Source organism: Onychomys torridus, chromosome 2 (assembly GCF_903995425.1).
Source record: "Onychomys torridus chromosome 2, mOncTor1.1, whole genome shotgun sequence".
Taxonomy (NCBI): Eukaryota; Metazoa; Chordata; class Mammalia; order Rodentia; family Cricetidae; genus Onychomys; species Onychomys torridus.
Genome location: NC_050444.1, coordinates 163,960,220 through 163,979,397, shown reverse-complemented (window position 1 = coordinate 163,979,397; position 19,178 = coordinate 163,960,220). Strand labels below are relative to the sequence as shown.

Genomic DNA, 19,178 nt, shown 5'->3' with positions numbered 1-19,178 from the left:
TAGATGTAGGAAAGAAATGTCACGTAGCAGAGGGATCCAATTTGTCATTTTTCTCCAGGGACACAAGCAGGCCTGACAGGTTTAGGCATAGAGAAGCCATTTGAAATGGACACACAGAAGGGCCTTTGTCATAATTTCTGTTGTGCAGTGGAGTAATCTGCTTAGGGTCTTCTGGGACAGGAGATGTTGGTACTCACCAGTGCGGGGACCGTGCTTAGGAAACTGCATCCCCAGAGCTCTGTGCTGGACCCTAGCACCTCAGGCTAGGGGAGACATGTCACAGGAGCCTGGTTCTCTTGGACGTTTTCAGATGTTCCCCCTCACTGTGCTGGCCCAGAAGAATGTAAGTTACATCAAATCAGGTTAATTTGCTATTTCTCCTTTAAAAAAAAAAATGTCAAAACCCAGAGTGGGATGGCTTGTCTTGGTTGTCAGTTTGACAAGCTGGGAAGACAGGACCTCATCTAAGGAACTGCCTCCATCATGTTGGCCTGTAGTTATATGTGTGGGGTGCTTTCTTGATCACTAATTGATGTAGGCGTGGCCCCTACTGTAGGTGGCGCCATCCCTAGGCAGGTGGGTCTGGGCTAGATAAGAAAGGTAGCTGAGCAGGCCAGAGGAGCATGCTGATCAGCAGTTCCTCCATGGTTTCTCTGCTTGAATTCTTCCTTTGACTTCCCTCAGTGATTGGCTGTGGCTAGGGAGTTTTAAGATGAAATAAACCCTTTCCGCCCCAAGTTGCTTTTGGTCATGGCATTTATCACAGAAACCAAACTAGAACACAGGAGAACCACTGTGATGATGTTAGTTAGCAAAAGAGTTTTGGTGATTCCGAGATCAGCAGGACACTCATGACTTGGGACAGTCTACTGTAACATATGGACCCTCAGCCTGTGCATGCCACCTCCCAAGCTTGGCCCAGCTGGGATACCCCAACATCATCTCATGCTGCTGAAAGTTACAGCAGGACCTAGTGTGCAGCCATACCAAGAATGTCCCCTGCCATCAGGAACAGATCTTTCTAGAAGCCACATACCAGGACTCAGCTGCAGGCTGTGTCCCAGGCCTTCCCACCTGGGAGGTAATTTGGGAAGTAAGGTAATAGGCTGGTCCTGTCAGCAGACAAAGTTGCTGAGTTGTGTGACTATATAAATGTTTGTTGAGTAGGTGAAGTGTGCTTGTAAAAGACATGTCACAAAGCTCGTCATTGTAAAGTATGGCTCAGTGGTGGTCAGTACCTTCATCCTGTAGCAAAGCCGCCACCACGATCCATCTCTGTGCCTCCTTGCCACGCAACAGCACCCTCCTTACAACCCCACTCCTGTCTCTAAGTATGTCCTGTTCATGGACTCACAGTATCGTTTCATGGCTGGCTTACAGTCCTCGTGTGGTGAATTTTCTTTCTTTTTCAAGGAAGCAGCGTTCTGTTCTTCAGGTAGACCACATTTGACGTATCCTATGATCATTCATCCACTTCCACCTGACTGAGGCTCTCAGGAACACGGGTGTACAGACACTTCTTTAAGGCACTGGTTTCAATTCTTTGACGTGTGTCTTCTCCTGGCTATATAAAGTACTCTGACAAGAGCAACTTAGGGGTCTTCTTTGGGCTCCCAGTCTAGGGGGATCCAGTCTCTCACAGGAAGATGTCATGGCAGGCAGGAAGGAAAGATAACAAGAGCAGAAGCTGGCAGGTCACATTGCATCCTCACTTGGGAAGCAGAGCGTGGACAGGAAGTAGAGCTGAGATGTAAATCTTTAAAGCCCAACCCTGGTGACTCCCCCTCTAGAAAGGCACCACCTCCAAAAGCTTCTACAGATTCCCAACAGCTCTACCAACTGGAGACCAGGAGTTCAAACACATATGCCGATGAGGGCATTTCTCATCCAAAGGACAAAAGTACCAGATGTGGGGCCGTGGGCAGTTGCATTTTATGTTTCTGAGGGACCTCTAGGCTGTTTTCTACAGAGATTAAATGTCCATTCAGTGGCAGTGGACATGGCTCCTGTGTCCTGGCATCTCTCTCCCCTGTTCTCTCTGGCTTCTGGTGGCAGCCATCCTGGTGGAGGTGAGGCAGTAGCTCCTCATGGTTTGATTTATTTCCTGATGTATGGGTGTTGCTCAGCATCTTTCCATGTGGCCATCTGTGCTTAAGAGTTCTAGTCTGGACACTGACCCCTCATTGGCCGTGTCTTTAGCAGGTATTTCCTCCCTCTTCGTGGGTGTCTGCAGAGCTGAACAGCTGGTGGGGCCTGGGTGTCTGTGATACTCAACTTCATCTGTTGCTCCTGAGAGCTGGTCTTTGCCACCATGAGTTACGTCAGCCCTGGGTAAAGCCATGTTTGTAGATGTCTTCCATACTGGGAACAAGAGGATAGCTGTACCTGTACACACTGTAAGGGTCAACTGTCCAAAGTCAGAGGCCCATGTGGGGACAGGGAAAGGTGCTGTGTGGATGACAGAGCCTGACATGGGCCCAGTCCCACTTTTCCTTGATTTGCTGAGTGTCCTTGAGCGCTATTTAATGTTCGTGGGCTTTAACAGTCTGTAAAGTACAGTGCAGCGAGGGGTTCCGTGTGAGGAGCCTCTCTCCCTCCCTCCCCCGCTTCCTTCCTCTCCCTCTTGTTCATCTCCCGACACCTTGGCTTTCTCACAGAACACTCAAAGTGTCTTTTTTTTTTCTTTTTTTTTTTGAGGTACATTTTTTAAGATTTATTTATTTATTATGCATACAGAAGAGGGCGCCAGACCTCATTACAGATGGCTGTGAGCTACCATGTGGTTGCTGGGAATTGAACTCAGGACCTCTGGAAGAGCAGTCGGTGCTCTTAACTTCTGAGCCATCTCTCCAGCCCTCAAAGTGTCTTTCTTTCCCCTCATCCTCCCATCTATCTCTCCATCTATTTTTGGGGTCACTCAATGGCACCCTTCTTCCCATGCAGAGCCTGGCACTCATGGGGAAGACGAGAACCACCTCCCTTCTGTGGTTCTGAGGCTGCTGATTCAGTCCTGTGCAGGTGACAGGCATAGTGGGAGATGGAAAGTTCCCAGCCATTCCTTTCCTTGCCTCCAACCAAAGAGTTTGAGATCTCCCCTGGTTTCAGGGAGCCTGATGGAGCTGTCCTGACAGATGTATGAGGGACCACCAGGCAGCAGGAAGCCTCCCCACAGCAGGAGGCTCCCCTGTAAACCATCCTTCCCAGGACACTCTGGTCTGCACTTCCAAATCAGCCGGTTCCTTGTAGGACAGACAGAAACCTCTGACCACAGCCCAAAGTCAGCCATGTGCCTGAGCCTCTGGGCCCTCTGGGCATCATCTGTAGAAGGGGAGGTAGTTAACGGAACCTTTCCAGGGTGTGGGGAAGAGCAGATAGATGGCAGCTGAGCAGGGCTTCCTACAAAGCTGGCTCCGGTCAAAGGCTATCTTTAACATTACCAGGACTCACTAGGAGCTAGCCCCTTCCCACCTTGAGAAAGAGGCTCCCTCTTCTGGAGGGGCCCTGTAGCAAAAACACAAAGGATGCTTCTACTCCACTGTGACTGTCTGTTCCCCCAACTGCTGTCCCTGAGGCAGCCACACTGTCCGCACACCAGGGGTGGCTGGGCCTTCCCACCAGAGGCCACGCCCTGGCGTCCCTTGGGGGCCATGACTTGTTAGTCTCCGACTGTGCAGTGGCCACACACAGGTCCCTGGAGCTCGCTGCACCAACTTCCCGTTGGGCCTGTGGTCCCTGGTGGCATGCTGTTCAGCAGACAGTGACTCAGCCGACAGTGACTCCACCCGACACTCGGAGCATGATCTCCTCTACAGGTCCCAGGTCCTCTACAGGTCCCAGTCCACAGCAGGTACCCAGGGTGCTTTGGGGATGTGCTTTCCAGGGCAGGCTTTCTTTCTGGTATGTGGCAGTTCTGGCTCCCTGAGAAGACCGTGGAGCTACTGAATATCCAGATACCTTCCGGGCTCCTTGTGGCCCCATGTGGCTTCCTGTCTGATCTTCCAGGACCCACAGCAACTGAGTACACACAGGCCTAACCACTGCTCAGACAGTTGGTCAGGCACAGCGAGCATTCAGTGGAGAGACCTGACTGACAGCTCCCCATGGGCTTCTGCTTTCATCCCTAGGGTGACAGGGGGACCACTAGGAGATCATCAAGGGCTCTGCAGGGTGCCTCTGTTCCTTCACAGGGTGTAAGTGCCAGCTGCTGAGCAGCCCCCAGTGACTCCTGGAAAAGCCTGTCCATCTGCTCTATCCTGGTCTTCTATCTTGACAAGGGGTGTGATGAGTCCCTGTCCCTTCCTGGCTCCCCAGGCCCTCCTACAGGAGGACTACAAGGTTTGGTGGGAGACATCTCAAAGCTCTTCCCTATAATGCAGCCCTAAGCAAGACATGTGTTTCCATGCCAGAAGCAAAGCCGGTGTTGACAGGGAGCTCCCTGGGGCCCAAGGTTTCTGCCCTCCCCTACCAGGCTTTCTCATCCTGTACTTCCCCTCCCCCACCCCCAGCAGTGTTAGGGTGCAGGGTGTGGCCACAGTGGGGGAAGGGTGAGGAAGAAGCTGTGAGCTTCCCAGTGTTTGCAAGAGGTCCTGGTGTCTTGTGTGCACTGAAGGGAGGAAGGGAGAGAGAGAAGGGACAGGGACAGAGCGCTGGGCCAGGATCCTGTGGCTCCCTCTGAGTTCTGAAAATGACGCTAGTACGGTGGGGTGGGGACAGGAGATACACCCATGCATGTCATCGAGGCTACAGCCACGGGGTGGTTTCCCCCAGGCTGAGAACGCTGCGCCCTCCTATAGGAGTGGGAGGATGGTGTGACTGGAGGTCCCTAGCCACTGACCCAGCATACATAATCTGTCCCCGTGCACAGGGGAGGCTCAGTCTGTAGACGCGCGTTGTTAACATGGGTGTGACTAGTCTGTTGTCTGTCGTGCAGGGAAAGGGGTGTGAACATTGTGTTGAACACGGTGGGTCATGTTAGCTCTAGTTTTTTTTGTTTGTTTGTTTTGTTTTGTTTTGTTTTGTTCCCCCCCCCCCCATTGAAAAACATTGCCTAATTGTGAATTGTCTTCATGGAGCTGGTTTGTTTTCTGTGAGGGGAGAATGTAGCATTGAGGAGAGTAAGCTGAAGTTTTTAGACCTTTCTAAAGGATGTTGAGGAGGCATCTGTGATGTGTTATCTAATGCTCCATTTGGTGATCTCCACCTTGTCTCTGTGGTCAGGAACGGATGCATCTGCTGTGGTCTGAAGCTCGTGACGTCCATGCTGCCTAGTGTCATTTGTCAGGTTTCTGTACTGTCCTCCGCTTCCTCCAAGGCCTCAGTAGTTCTGAGGTTTCTTTGTGATGGTCGATGGCTCAGTTGGTAAAGGCTCACCATGCAAGCATGAGGACCTGAGTTCAGATCCCCAGCACCCAGGTCAAGAGTTGAGCATGACCGTGTGTTCTCATAATCTCAGCACTGGGAGGCAGAGACAAGAGAATTCCTGGGGCTTGCTGGCAAGCCAGTTTAGCTAGATCAATGAGCTCCAGGTTCAAGGACAGACCCTGTCTCAAACACTAAGATGGAGAATGCTTGAGGGAGACACCCAGTTGATATCAACCTCTCAGTACCACACACATGAGGTCTTGGCCAAGACCTTGGCCTTGGGCTATGTGTGTGTGTTCTCCCCACGCCTATACTGCATCTCAACATGGTCCAGATGGTGCTGGTGGGAAGCAGGGCTGTGTTGACTTCAGACCCCAACCTGGGCCCTTCAAACATGCTGACAGCTTCCAGGCCCTTCTGTCTGTTCCCCGTGGGCAGCACTGACATCCAAATGAACCCAGCCTTGGGGAGACTGCTTCCCCTGGCTCACAGGAGTGGAGTGGGTTCCCTTCAGGGCCCCTGACTTCTCAGCAGGGAGGAAGGGTGTGTCACTCAAGCGTGTGTGGTTTCCAGCAGCTACACCTCTTCCTGTCTCTTGAGGAGGCGCCTCGTCAGCACCCAGAAACCAGCACCCGGCCTCCAGGGAGGCCCTTCCAGGTGTGGCTAGGCCACTGCCCCAGGAGGTGTCTGAGTGCTGTGATGAGATTCCCAACATTGGAGTCAAGATACGCAACGTTCTGTCAGCTCAATTCACTCCCAGCTAGGGTTTCTGAAAGGCCCGGACTGAAGCAAACCCAGTTGGCACTCCCCTCTGCCCCTTCCGGCCATGTGCATAGAGAATCACCTTGTGCATAGGGCTGTCTGGTCTCTAGGCCACACATCAGGCTCCTGCTTTGATGGAGTGGGCACTTGCACTGGCCTCAGAGGACACAAGGACAGAGGTCGAGATGGACGGAGATGTTGCCGCAGGGATAGCTTTCAAGGCAATCTCCTGTGCTCCTTCCTGATACCCATACCTTCCAGTAGCCTCTCCCCCATGTGGCCCAAGCACCAGGGCTTAAGCTGTGGGTCTTTGTCACAGGACAATAGATAACATATAATGTCAATATTCCAAAGAGTTCAGGGAGCAGCCTTTGAGTTCTCAGGAAAATTCAGAATGTGGATGGAGCCACAGAGGACCCAAGACCCATGCACTCCATCAAGAGGCCGTGAGCAGCATGGTCCTCTCTGAGCTTGGCTAGTTGTGATTACAAAGACTAGCCTCAGTGGTGGGGGCAGAGGTCACACCTTTAATCCCAGCACTTGGGAGGCAGAGGCAGGCTGATCTCCGGCCAACCTGGTCTACATAGCCAGTTCCAGGACAGCCCTGGCTACATAGATAGACCCTGTATTAAAAAAAATAAAAATAAAAATAAAAAAATTTCTTTCTGAGAAAGCAGAAAAGGGAGGAAAAGCATCAGACAAAAAAATCGTCAGTGAGAGAAGGAAGATGATGTGGCCAGGCTGAGGGCAGGAGAACGACCTTCTAGAGCATGAGGCCTTACCGGGGGGCACATGTGACGTGAGCAGGTTCAGTGGCCATGCCAGGCACCACTGTTCTGAAGGAGCTGTGGCTGGCAGCTCTCCAAGAAACACACCAGGTCATGGGCCAGGGCTCTCCCTGTGCCAGGCATAGGCTGGTGTCAGGTCCTACAACACGCACAGCACACACACACCTCCCCGGGTAGCATGGTCCCATCTCTCTTCCCATTGCACTGACAGTGGGAGGCTGAGACATGTTCCTGCTGTGCAGGGATCCTGGTGGCAAGCCATGGAAGTGTGTGCCTTGGGAGGAAGGGTGTGACCCACTCATATGCAGCAAGGTGTCTCAGGGCACATGTATCCCAGGTAGCGCCCCATGGCAACAGCAAGGGTTCAAAGACAAGTCTCCTTTGACCATGGTTAGAATGAGGACGTCATCACTCTGCTCACCTCCTTAGGCAAAGCAAGCCATGTGACTGCGTTAGAGGGAAGGATAAGGAATGCCTGCCACCGACAGCCAGGAGACAGACTCTGAGAGACAGGAGGGATTTGGATCAATGACTCATCCTTGTCCCTTCCTCCTGTGCCTCAGGTGCCAGCCCAGCCAGCCAGGGTAACCAGGAAAGCACCCGCTATTCCTTTGTCTCCCTGACCTCAACTCCCAGGTACAGATGTGGCCAGACATGGCCTCTCCTGTGGCTTCCTGCCTTAAACTGCCCATTCACTCCCATTTCTTTCCATCTGGTCTAGACTGGTAGCCCTGGGCAACTCTAGTGGCCATAGATCCTGTCTTTAATCTCCTTGTGGTTAAGAGGCCAGAACAGGGTCCCTCAACAGCTGTTTCTCACCTACATCAACCCCCAGAATAATATGATCACTTTTCATAAATTTAAATAGAGACTTTGAGGTCATGTAGCCCAGGCCCCATTCTATACACAAGAAGACTGAGGCACCAAGCCAAAGCCCCTCCCCCTTGGTCCTGTGACCTAGGGAGTTTTAACCCTTCCATTGCATCACACACTGCAGGTCCAACTTGCCTAAAAAAACTGCCAAACCCACGTCTCCCAGCCAATCCCAAGCTTGCCCCAGGACCCGGAGTAGTGAACCACAGACCTTCAGTCAGACCACTGAGGTCTTGCAGGCCTCCACGCCCAGGCATCCATTTCATATTTTCCTTCATTTGAACACAGCTTCCAGCCCTGCACTCAGAATACGGCAACATATTTGGCCTTTCTGGAAAACGGTGGTTGAGAAAAGTCTCTCCTGAGAAGTTAGAGGACCCAGATCCTCAAGTGATTCTCCCACAGTTCCTTGCTGGTGATGAAGGGGAAAAGGAACCACAGTGAATGCTGCCTGGAGCTAGCTGCACCCACAGTGGGCAGAGTAACTGCTCCCTGCTGGGATGTGGGAGGAAGAGGAAGTCTGCTGTGAAGAGTTGAGGAAAGGCAGTTAAACAGTGTCAGACAAATCACAGACCTCCGGGGTGGTCAGCAAGACGAGCCCCTGGAACACTGGAAAAAGAGAAAAACAACCTTCCCAGGGTCTGTCCAAGGGTGTAGCTCAGTGGTGGAGCACTTAGAAAGCATGCAAATGGCCCTCGATTCCATCGCAGCAACGCAGACACACACATGCATACATACACACACACACACACACACACACACACACACACACACACACGCACACAATTAAAATCTTGATGAGGTATTTCTAGGTTCAAAGAAACCAGACAGAAATATCTGACGCCATATGAGATCATCAGTTGGATGCTGGATTTTTGAAAATCTAAATAAGAACTTACAGAATAACAGGAATTTGGACAAAAGCTACGTATTGAGTGCTGATACGTTCTCTTAGATTCATCTCGGTTCTGTGATTGTGAAACAAGGTTAATGGGAGACAAGTGATGAAGCCATTGTGGGCAACCCTCAGTCCTGGAGCTTCTTCAGATGCCTTGACAGTCCTGTGTGTATGTCACATGGGCAGGAGGAGAGAGGAGAAGAAGGAGGGCATGCATGCGAGTGTGTAAGCCTTGCTGAGTAGGATGAAGACTTGGGTGTTTGTTGCTGTCCTGATTTTTTAACCTTTCTGAAGTTTGAAAGTTATCGAAACAATTTGGAGAGAAGAAAGCCAGTGAGTGGCGTGAATGGTGCTGGCTCCTGATCTTTCTCAGCCACCTGCCACCAACCTCACCTTCTGGTGTTTTTTAAGCTAGGGTTTGGTTTTCTGTTTACGCCCCCCACCCTCCCGCCTCATGACATTTCCATCTCAAGGACATTTGGGCAGGCCTTAGTAAAGCCACTAGCTTCAGATTCCTCAAATGCAAATCAGAAGGTCACTCAAGGTCACACACAGATGGAGGTGGGGGTCAAAGTGCGTAAACCCAGACGGGACCCAGACTTTGACCTTCAGCCTGGGTGGCAAACCCAGAGCCCTCCCAACCCTTTCAGGACTGGTGCATTGTCAGTGAACTTCCACAGCCTGTCCTCCAAACTGTGGGGGGGGGGAGGGGGGTGTCAGGGGTCTGGAGTGCCTTCACAGCTCTGCCTGTCCTACAGATTGCAGCAGGGCAGTCACTGATTTAGGGGCACCCAGCCTGCCTCCTAAGTATCCTCTAAACTGCAAAGGGCATCGGGAGCCTGCGGTATCCAGCCCACCTCTGTCTGGAGAGGGTTGTAAGGTGCTTGGGGCTCACTTAGCTCAGCTCTACCTACCTTCTGAACACTGCCAGAATACTGCACCAGCCTACTATTCCCAGCATCCCCATTAGGATCCCAGCTCCATCCGGATTGGCCACTCAGCAGGTGCAGTTGCTCCTGATTGGACAATGACAGCTGCAGAGCCAAGAGGCGGGCTCTGCCAGCAAGACTTGCATCCTAAATTCAAGGTGAGGGCTGTGAGAAATCCCATCAAGCCCCCTCCTTCCAAAGGTGCTGGACTGGGCTCCAGACCCACAGGATATTTTTTTAAAAGGCAAATTCCTCATTCAGTGGTCTTCACAGTGAGGCCAGTGCTCCCCTGTGGCTGTGGGTCTGGCTGGGGTGGGGTGGGGTGGGGTGGGGGTCAACTGGCTGCTGGCTCAGAGGGAACTTGGAGTCCCTGCAAGGTGGACCCCTGGGACTCCTCTCCAATGGCAGCAGTTATTCCCACACCTGCAGGTTCTACGAGCCCCTCCCCCACTGGACACAGCAGACATTTCGACTAGAGAAGGCTACCCCTGTCCTCAGGCAGTGTCCCAACCCTGTCACCATCATAGCCCACAGCTGGGTTTGCTGCCTTCAATAACATGGGCTGCCCAGCCCTCACCCCTCCTGCTGTATCTCCCGCGGGCTGAGTCACAGTCTCCATTTTTTCAATAACAGTTGGGCACTACAGGAGCACCAGGCAACCCTCATCTCAGCCTCCACAGAACCAGCAGAGCTTTTGTGGAAAGAGAAAAGTGGGTGAGCCTTAGGCATATCAGTAGTGACAAATTCTAGGGGAACAGTCACATAGGAAGGGACTAAACAAGGAGTGAGCTTAGGGAGAAGATTGGCAGCTTAAGGTATGCGGGGAGAGCCAGGGTAAGCCTGGGCACTTGGTAGACCCCTGGAGTCAAAGGTCAAGTTCCAGTGGAAGAGGATTACAGAGGTCCTGAGAAGGAGGTGGCTCTGCTCAGCTCAGGGACCCAGGGAGAGCATGTGTTACTATGCAGAATGGGGGCCACTTGCTGGGTGAGATCAGAAAGGCCCTGGGAGCAGGTCGAGAGGTCTCCCAGGAGCCGACAGGCAGCCCAGAGGTCTCAGCTGGTATTTGGCTTTTGCTCTGGGTAGAACAGAAGCTGCAGGGTTAAAGTTGTGAGCACAGGAGTGACTGATCCAAGCGTGTTCCAGGAGAAGCCCTCCCCCTCCCTGTGGAATAGCTTGCAGATGGGATGAAGGTGATCTCAGGTGACCAGTTAGGAAGGAAGCTGATGTGAAGCCTGGCTGTGGAAAGGAGAGGCACTGGACAAAGGGTGGTGAGCCAGCTGGTCCTCTGGCCATGCAAAAACCAAGACCACCGTTGGGGCTGATCAGGAGCTCAGGCTCTGACACGCAAGCCTGACATGGGTGTGCCACCTCACCGAGATGCCAGGAGATCTCAGCAGATGCATAAAGGAGACCACAGACAGGGCTGCAGGGTGGAGGCAACGTCTGGTCCCCAGGACAGAAACAGGGTTCAGAGAAACAAAAGGGCTCTTAAGGCTGAGCCTGAGCAGCCTGAGAGTCGGAGCTCGGTGAGAGCCACGCAGGCAGTCTAGAGACAGGAACCACAGCTGCAGCGGACAGAGAAGAACCCGTGAGCATCTGCAGCAAAGGGGGATGAGGGCTACATTGCCATGGCCCAGCATAAGGCAGCATCAAACTTAGCAAGAGTGGAGTCTGTCCAGAACCGTCCTCAAGCAGAGAGCCTCCTCAGGAATGTCTCTGAGGGTAGAACTCCTCTTGTTGAGGAGAAAACTCTGCTTTGATGTTCTTTTCCAGGTGGGTGGAATTCGTATCAGGCTAGGGATGTTGCTTAGTTGGCAGAATGTTTACTTGGCATGCACAAGGCCCAGAGTTTTGACCAGCACCATATACAAACAGGTGTGATGGCACCACACTTGTAATCCCAACTTTTGGAGGTGGAAGCAGGAGGGTCAGAAATTCAGAGCCAACCTGGGCTACATGAGATCCTGAAATTAGTCACTCCTTCCAGGAGCCATAGGAGAGAAGGCAGATGCCCTGAGAGTTGAGGCTGCCAGTGGGTCTGGGTGAGCTGCTGGCTCCTGGGGACTTGTTTCCTCAGTGGTCAGAGCTGAGAGAATCCACTGGAAAGGAGCTAGGAAGTTGTCCCCTCAAGAGTTGCATGCATCAGCAAACTTCTGTAACAGGTAAGAGAATGTTCTAGACTTTCCTAGGCCTAGTCTCTGTCGATACTACTCAACCCTGCACCAAAGCAGCCCCATCCCTCAGCAAATGAATAGGACATGATTAAATAAAACTTTATTCACAAGAATTGGTAGCAGGCTGGATTTGGCCCTCCAGCTCCAGCTATAGGAACTAGCCTCCAACCCAGTGGCTTCCCAAACTGATGTCCCTGGTCCAGATCATCACTGATACCTAAGAACAATGAACATGCCAGGTCTTATCCCCATCCACCCCTAGGATTCAGAGGCTCTCATTTACCCCATCCCTGGAACCCTACCCAACACGAACAGCTTGTCCTAGGATTCTGTACATTAACAATCTCTGAGGGCCATAGCTCTGCAGCTAGTCTCCATGAAAGCCCAGGCTACAGTGGTGTATGGAAAGGGCCACAGTCCTTTCCACAAGCCTTTGAGGACCCCTGCCTCCCATCCTCCCCCCATGGCCTGTGAACTGACACTTTTGTTTACACATCCTTCATGGATGGGCCCTGGTGACTGCTGTACTCTGGCAGACCTGTGCCTGATCCTTAGCAGAACCCTGTGCTGTGGTGATGACCCCTCTGTCCCTCCCTCAACCAAACACGGTGCTTCAGAGTGGGGAGCCTCACTGCTCACACAGGTGGCCTCCAGCATCGCTCAGCCAGTGTTGTCTTCACTGAGGAACTCATGGTGTCCATATGAGTTTAATGACAGCTTTTTAGTGACTCAAGTGAGAGGATGGGATCCCGTGCATCTGAGTCACCTCAGAGAGGGAAATGTGAGCAGTAATGGGTTTAAAGGCGGGACTGCCCTTGAAACCCCACAGTCCCCAGTGCCAGGAGACAAGACATTCTCTAAGGAGAAGCACAGCACAGGCAAAATTCCTGCCAGCTTGAGACCCCAGAAGGACCGTGTCTGTGGGGTTCTGCAACCCCATCCTGCTCCAGAACCTTCAAGCAGTCTTGCATAGACCTGGGCGATGGGTCCTCAGAAGACCAGAGACCCTGAAGGACTCACGTTGTGAAAGAGAAAGATGAGAGCTGAGGAGCTGGCTCATTTGGTAGCTTGCTTACCTCCCAAGTATGAGGACCGGAATTTGTTCCCCAGGCACACATAAAAGCTGGGTGCAAGACCTAGTGTGCTGCGCATGCGTTTAATACAACAGTTGGGAGACAGAGACAGGTGGGTCTGTGAATTCAAGACCAGCGTCAGTCAGGGTAACATTATGACACCCTGTCTTTTAAAAGAAAGAAAAGAAAAGCCGGGGGCAGTGGTGCACACCTCTAACTTCAGCACTGGAATGCAAGAGTCCCAGAGGCTCGCTGGCCAGCTAGTCTGGCCCAATTGGTGAGCTCCAGGTTTAGTGAGAGACACTATCTCAAAAGAATATGGTAGAGCATGATTGGAAAAGACACCTCTGGCCTCTGTATACACACACACACACACACACACACACACACACACACACACACACACACGGTGATTGGTGGGAAAAGTGGACACTGAGGGGCTTCAGAAGGCATTCAGGATCACTTCATCACAGCTCAGGAGCTTTTGCATAATGAGCCAGGAGACCTCGGTATCAACCATGCACTGGCGACATCACTGCTGAGGTCTGAAGTGAGTTTGTATTCTGTTTCATCATTGCATTCCAAATGAGGTTTCATAAAAGTCCTCAGGGTCCCTCATCAACCTCATCACTCATGACAGCGCCACACTGCTTTTGGTGTCTGTCCTGTTTCCAACAGGCACCTGTGCAGGTGCTCATGCCCCTAACTCAGAGGAGACCTCGTCGGGACCGCCAACAGGCCACACTGGCCAGTGTTAGACAGTGTTCAAAAGAGGCTTTGGTTCTAAGGAAAAGGAAACATTGAACAAACAAACAAAATGAGCTGTTTAGCTAAGTGTCACCCTCCAGTTTCAGGGCATCACTGCCAGTCCCAAGTATCACTTTGCCCAAGACAAATTTGAATCAGGGACCTTCATCTGGGCCCTAGTGAGGCCAGGGGCATAGCAGTTAACAAGGTCTTCTGGAACTTCCCACAGATAAGCTGGAACAACCAGACCCGCTTGCAGACAGATTGTTAGAACAGCCTGGGATGGGAGGGCGCCCCAAAGGTGACAGCTGGGTGAAGGAATTGTCAACATAAAGGCCCTGGAGGCAATGAGAGGTGTGAGTGTGGCCTGTTAGCAGAAGGACAGGTGGTCAAGCCTGTGAACAAAGGGCTCAGGTGAGAACCAATGGGCAGGGAGGGAAGGGGGAGCCACCTGACAAGGTGCCCTTTGAAATAGATGTTCATGCCCTAGGGAGAGTAGAGCTGAGCGGGATCCTGGAGCAGTTAGGAAACTGAGCAGGGCTTCAATGACTGGCCGGTGGCTGCGCTCCAGGCTAGCAGTGGGAGATTCTGATGGATCACCGGAGGGTGAATAGAGGGAAGAAAGGGAGGTCCTGGCCATCATTACCCACTGCTCTGTAACAAGGACCACAGATGTAGTGGCTTCCAACAGCGTGTTTCCTACAGCAGGGCATTGGAGGGTCTGGAGTTCAGAAGGGTATGGCTAAGTGCAGCTTAGGGCCCGTGAGCTGCTGGCCAGGGCCGGGATTCATGGGAAGGTGAAGAATCAGCATCCAAGCTCCCAGGGTCATCTAAGAAGTCACCTCTTGGTTGGCCTTTGAGTTGAGGCCTCAGCTTCTGCCACAGGAACCTCTACCACATGGCACTTTCCTTCATTAGAGCTGGCAGGGGAGTCAGCTAGCAGGACAGAAATCACCCATCGCCTTAGCTACATTATCCTGGTCAGAACTGAGTCACTGGTCCAGCCATGCTCAGTGGAGGGAATCTGCACGTGGAGGGGAATCCCAGGATCGGGGTTGTTGAGGGCATCAAACAAACTTCCTAAACATCAGGGCAGCACGGGAAGCAGCTGTGGGGTAGAGTCAGGAGCAAGATAAGGTATAAAGATCAGTTCCTGGGAGGTGAAGATGGGAGAGGGGACAGAGAAGTCCACAGACCCTTGTGCCTCATGTGAGCTGTGGGATTGGGACGTGCGGCGAAGGGATGGGATCCTCCACAGCAGCCCTTTTGAGTCCATGGACAGTGCGTCTGAGGAGGCATGGGCAGCTCACACAGCCCAAACCTGCCCAGTCTCTTTGTAACCACCACCCCTTTGCCCTTTCATTTTCTTTCAGAATTTCTCCTCTGTGAAAAGGCAAGCTGGTCTGGATAAGTGAGGCCGGCCCCATGTATCCAGAATCAACCACGGGGTCCCCGGCTCGACTCTCTCTGCGGCAGACAGGCTCCCCTGGGATGATCTACAGGTAACTCACCCAGGCCTCCTCCCAAGAGCAGTCCCTCCTCTGAGGAGGGGTCTCTGAGGCAGCCACTCCCCCTGGATCAAGACCAGGGAATCAAGCAGGGCTCACAGAGCCATGAGGTACACAGGTCCCCTGGAAAAGAATGGAGGCTTTCAAAGCTTGTACAGAGACTTTCTGGATGGCACTGCTCCAAAACAGATTTGTTTCTGGTCCCTCACTCTCGGCTGGGGCTACCTGAGCAACTCAGCAGTGCCTGGGGCCCCTCCCCTGCTTCCGTTTCTCCTACTGTCCACGTCACTGTTCAGTGGACTCTGGTATCCCACCTGGCTCTTTAGGAGTTCACAGGCATTTGGGAGCTGGCACCTGCCCACTTTCCAAAGGCCCGCAATCTCATAGGGCAATCTTGACCTCCTTCTGTGAGTCAGCCTTTCTGAACATCAGGCCCCCTGTAGAGGGCACTGGTGAGAGCCGCTGGCTGCGGACCCATCATAGAACTCCAAAGCCTGTATCACCACCCTGAAAGACCACGGCTGGATAGGACCCCAACAGCCAGGATATTCTGGGAATTCAGACCTTTCTAGATAATGGCTGGAGCCTGAGTCATTGCAAGTGCCTGTGAAACCAGCAGGAAGAGGTATCTGTCCTGGGGGGGGGGGGGGGGGCAAGAGTCTCAGGCCATCCTGTAAGGGTGCTTTGGAGCAATTCTAAAGCATGTTGTAAAGCATGATCTAAAGCTTATTAAAACCCAGGCACGGGGTTAGAGATTTAGCTCAGTGGTAGAGTGCTTGCCTAGCAAACACAAGGCCCTGAGTTCGGTCCTCAGCTCTGGCAATAAAAAAAAATAAAAATAAATAAATAAAAATCCAGGCGCTCACCCAGAGTCTACTGAGGGGAAGAAGCCTAGCACCTCTGGACCATTCCATGACCAGAGCAGGCTCCAGACCTATGCCTCGCTGGCCACTGGGTGGCACTGCTGCAGAGCATTTGGTTCCTGGCTGGTACATCTGGCAGAGCCTGGTCAGTTAGCCTGGAGTCAGGGATGGAGATGCCTGGCGGGTCGGGGCTGCAGGATAGTGGTGATGAGTCTGAGCTTGCACCTGCCTGTGGTTAATGCCAACTGCGTACTCTCGTCTCTCCTTTCCCCATCTCCTCCATTGCTATCCGAAGTACTCGGTATGGAAGTCCCAAAAGACAACTCCAGTTTTACAGGTAATCCTCCTCTCCCTCCTCTTCCTCCTCCTCCTCCTCCTCCTCCTCCTCCTCCTCCTCCTCCTCCTCCTCCTCCTCTTCCCCTCCCTCCTCCTCCTCCTCCTCCTCCTCCTCCTCCTCCTCCTCCTTCTCCTCCTCCTCTCCCTCCTCCTCCTCCTCCTCCTCCTCTTCCTCTCCCTCCTCCTCCTCCTCTCCCTCCTCCTCCTCTTCCTTCTCCTCTTCCTCCTCTCCCTCCTCCTCCTCCTCTCCCTCCTCCTCTTCTCCCTCCTTCTCCTCTTCCTTCTCCTTCTCCTCCACCCAGCCCAAGGTATGGTGGGGAGGGCTGTGCCCATCCCAAGCAGGGCAAGATGTAGGCTGGCACTGCTTCTAATGACAGGCTCTACCCGTGTCTCTCAGTGCTGACCACAGAGCCCTGGTAAGAGCATGCGGTCGGGTTAATTGCATGTGTTCATAGTCTGCTTTGATTTGACCAAATAGAGTTAAGATCTATGTTCCTCTCTGAGCCATATCTATAGTCAGAACCTCACTCACCACTGAGGCACAAGGCTCAGCAGTAGAGCACTTGCCTGGTGTATACAAGGCTGAGGGTTTCATCCTTAGCATACGAGGTTTAAAAAGAAAAGGGACATTTTTCAGTGTATGGGCCACTTTCTGTGCCATGAGTCTGTGCTTCCATTACTGGAGGAAGGATCCATGCTGTCCTTCCTGCTGTCTGCAGATCTGGGCTTGGATGGACTGATGACCTGTGACACTTTCAGGTGCTTTGAAGGCTCATACCTTCATAAGGTGTATGTGGTGCCCATGTGATCTGGTTCGAGGTCGGAGGTCACCATATCTCTCAGATACACTTCTCTGATGGAGAATTGGAAGCCAGGTGCTTGCCTGGCGAAAGACTGTGCCCTATGAGGGTGTGGCATCAAGAAGCCCAGGCTCCTCTCAGGCCACTGTGCCTCTCCCTCTAGACTGTCTCTCCCTCACCTGCAAAGCAAAGGACACTCCCAGAAAACACACCCTTCCCGGGAGACTTTCCAGCCTGAGAAGTAAGATGCCCGAGCGACAGGAAGCCCAGCCCGCACACCTTGGCAACAGGGTGGTGGCATCTTAACCTGTAAGGTCAGAGGTCACCATCCCAGTCTGGTGAGCACTTCCCAGAGGTGGTGCTGTGGGGTATTTTTTTTTTTTTTTTTCCGGAGCTGAGGATCAAACCCAGGGCCTTGCGCTTGCTAGGCAAGTGTTCTACCACTGAGCTAAATTCCCAACCCCTCTATGGGGTATTCTTATAATTTTGGTTGTGAGCCTAACCTTCGACAGCCGGGCCATCCCTCCAAGCCTGCCGTGGGTACTCTGTCACACCAGAAGTTTGGGCTGTGTATGCCAGGTCAGCACTGTCCTCCTATGGTCGCTTCCTTCCCATGGCCTCAGGATCGTGACTGTGCCTGGGTTCGCCACAGGCTGATTTGCGCCGTCGTCTCTAAGGTCTTGTCCCTTACTGGGAACTCTGAGAGCTGAGACTCTGGTTTGATGAAATGTTGACTGGGTCAGACTTCTGTCTGAACTTGAGCTTGCAAACACTTGTATTTACATCTCCGTGGCACGTGAGGAGTGTGTGGCCTTTGTTCTGGAAGGGTCTGAGTGAAAAACCAAACTTGTACTGGAACCCCATCTTCGAGATCCCTCTGCCTGGTGGGAGGGGGGCAGAGAAACAGGCTGAAAAGGAGCTCCAGCAAAGAACATGTGTGAGTAAAACTGTAGAGAGCTGGGCTCGGCGTGGGCCGAAGTGAAGCTGTGGTGAGCTGTGCACAGCAATGGCTGCCCCTCACCCCAGGAGACCTCAAGTCTTTCCTGTCCTTTGGGTCTCCAGTGGAGTTCTCACGTAAGCAGTCCGGCCAGACCTTTGGCGACCTCAAAGGCTGGAATCTTCCTTCAGACTTGGACAGACCAGGTGTTGTTCACTGTGAGGCGCCCCTCAACGCAGCACTAAGCATGTCCATCATAGAGCTTATCACATGACTTCACACTGGCGCTTTGATGACGGAAGTGCTTGTGGCAGGGTCCTCTGTCCCTACCAACTGCGTGGCTCTCAGATGGGTAAGGGAGTGAAATCCCGTGTAACACACAGGTGTCATGTGGCAGCTGACGTTTTTCCTGCGTCTGTGGATTGGCTGGAATCACCTTCTCCAGGGCCACGGGGGGACCTAGTTTGTCCACGTGCTGCAGATGGTCCACATGGTAGCCACTGCCTTTCCTGCTAGCCAGGGCCTCCCCCTCCCCCGCACACTCTTCTGTGAGGAAGTGCCAGAGGGAAAGAAGGGCTGTCCTCAGTCTCCCGCAGCTGGACTTCAGCAAACACTGATGTTTCTGCTCAGGTTCCTACAGGCAGCCCAAGACTCTGACCTTGAAGAGGTCAAAGGTCAGGAAAATGCATTCCCCCGCAGACAGGAGAAGCCACAGAGCCGCACTGAGATAGTGGCTTTTTTTTCTTGCATTTTTGCCTCAGTCTGGTGCTGGGCCTCACAGTGAACAATCCCAAAGCTCTACCTGAAGCCCCAGATGTGCTGTGAGGGAAGCCTCCTGTGCCCCTGCCAGAGAAATGGGCATTGTGTGCCCAATCAGATTTCTAGAACCGTCCAGGTATAGGCAGGTACGTATACATACACCCACATAGGGTACATCCCAGGGGAAGGGACGGAGATCTCTATGTGCCTCTTCCCTGTAGCAGTGATCACACGCCATGGGTACCCTAGCTGTCCACTGCAGCCACCGTTTGGGATGGGGTGATGAACAGGCAGCTCTTAGGAAAGAGCTGCCTGTAGCTCAGAAGACCCGTGCCTCTAACACAAGGGCAGCTGAGGCAGCAAAGGCGAG

General features: G+C 52.7%; 1 protein-coding gene across 2 annotated transcripts in view; it reads left to right on the top strand.

The window, feature by feature from the left end:
- Positions 1–19,178, top strand: part of Kcnab2 (potassium voltage-gated channel subfamily A regulatory beta subunit 2) — an 88,032-nt gene that overhangs the window by 24,093 nt on the left and 44,761 nt on the right. The window contains exons 2-3 of one of the 2 annotated variants that reach the window (XM_036177575.1): positions 14,979–15,107; positions 16,272–16,313. In XM_036177575.1, coding sequence (XP_036033468.1) covers positions 15,031–15,107; positions 16,272–16,313 — 119 coding nt within the window. In that variant the 5' untranslated portion in view covers positions 14,979–15,030. The remainder of the gene's footprint in view (positions 1–14,978; positions 15,108–16,271; positions 16,314–19,178) is intronic. The other variant, XM_036177576.1, reaches the window with a different exon arrangement.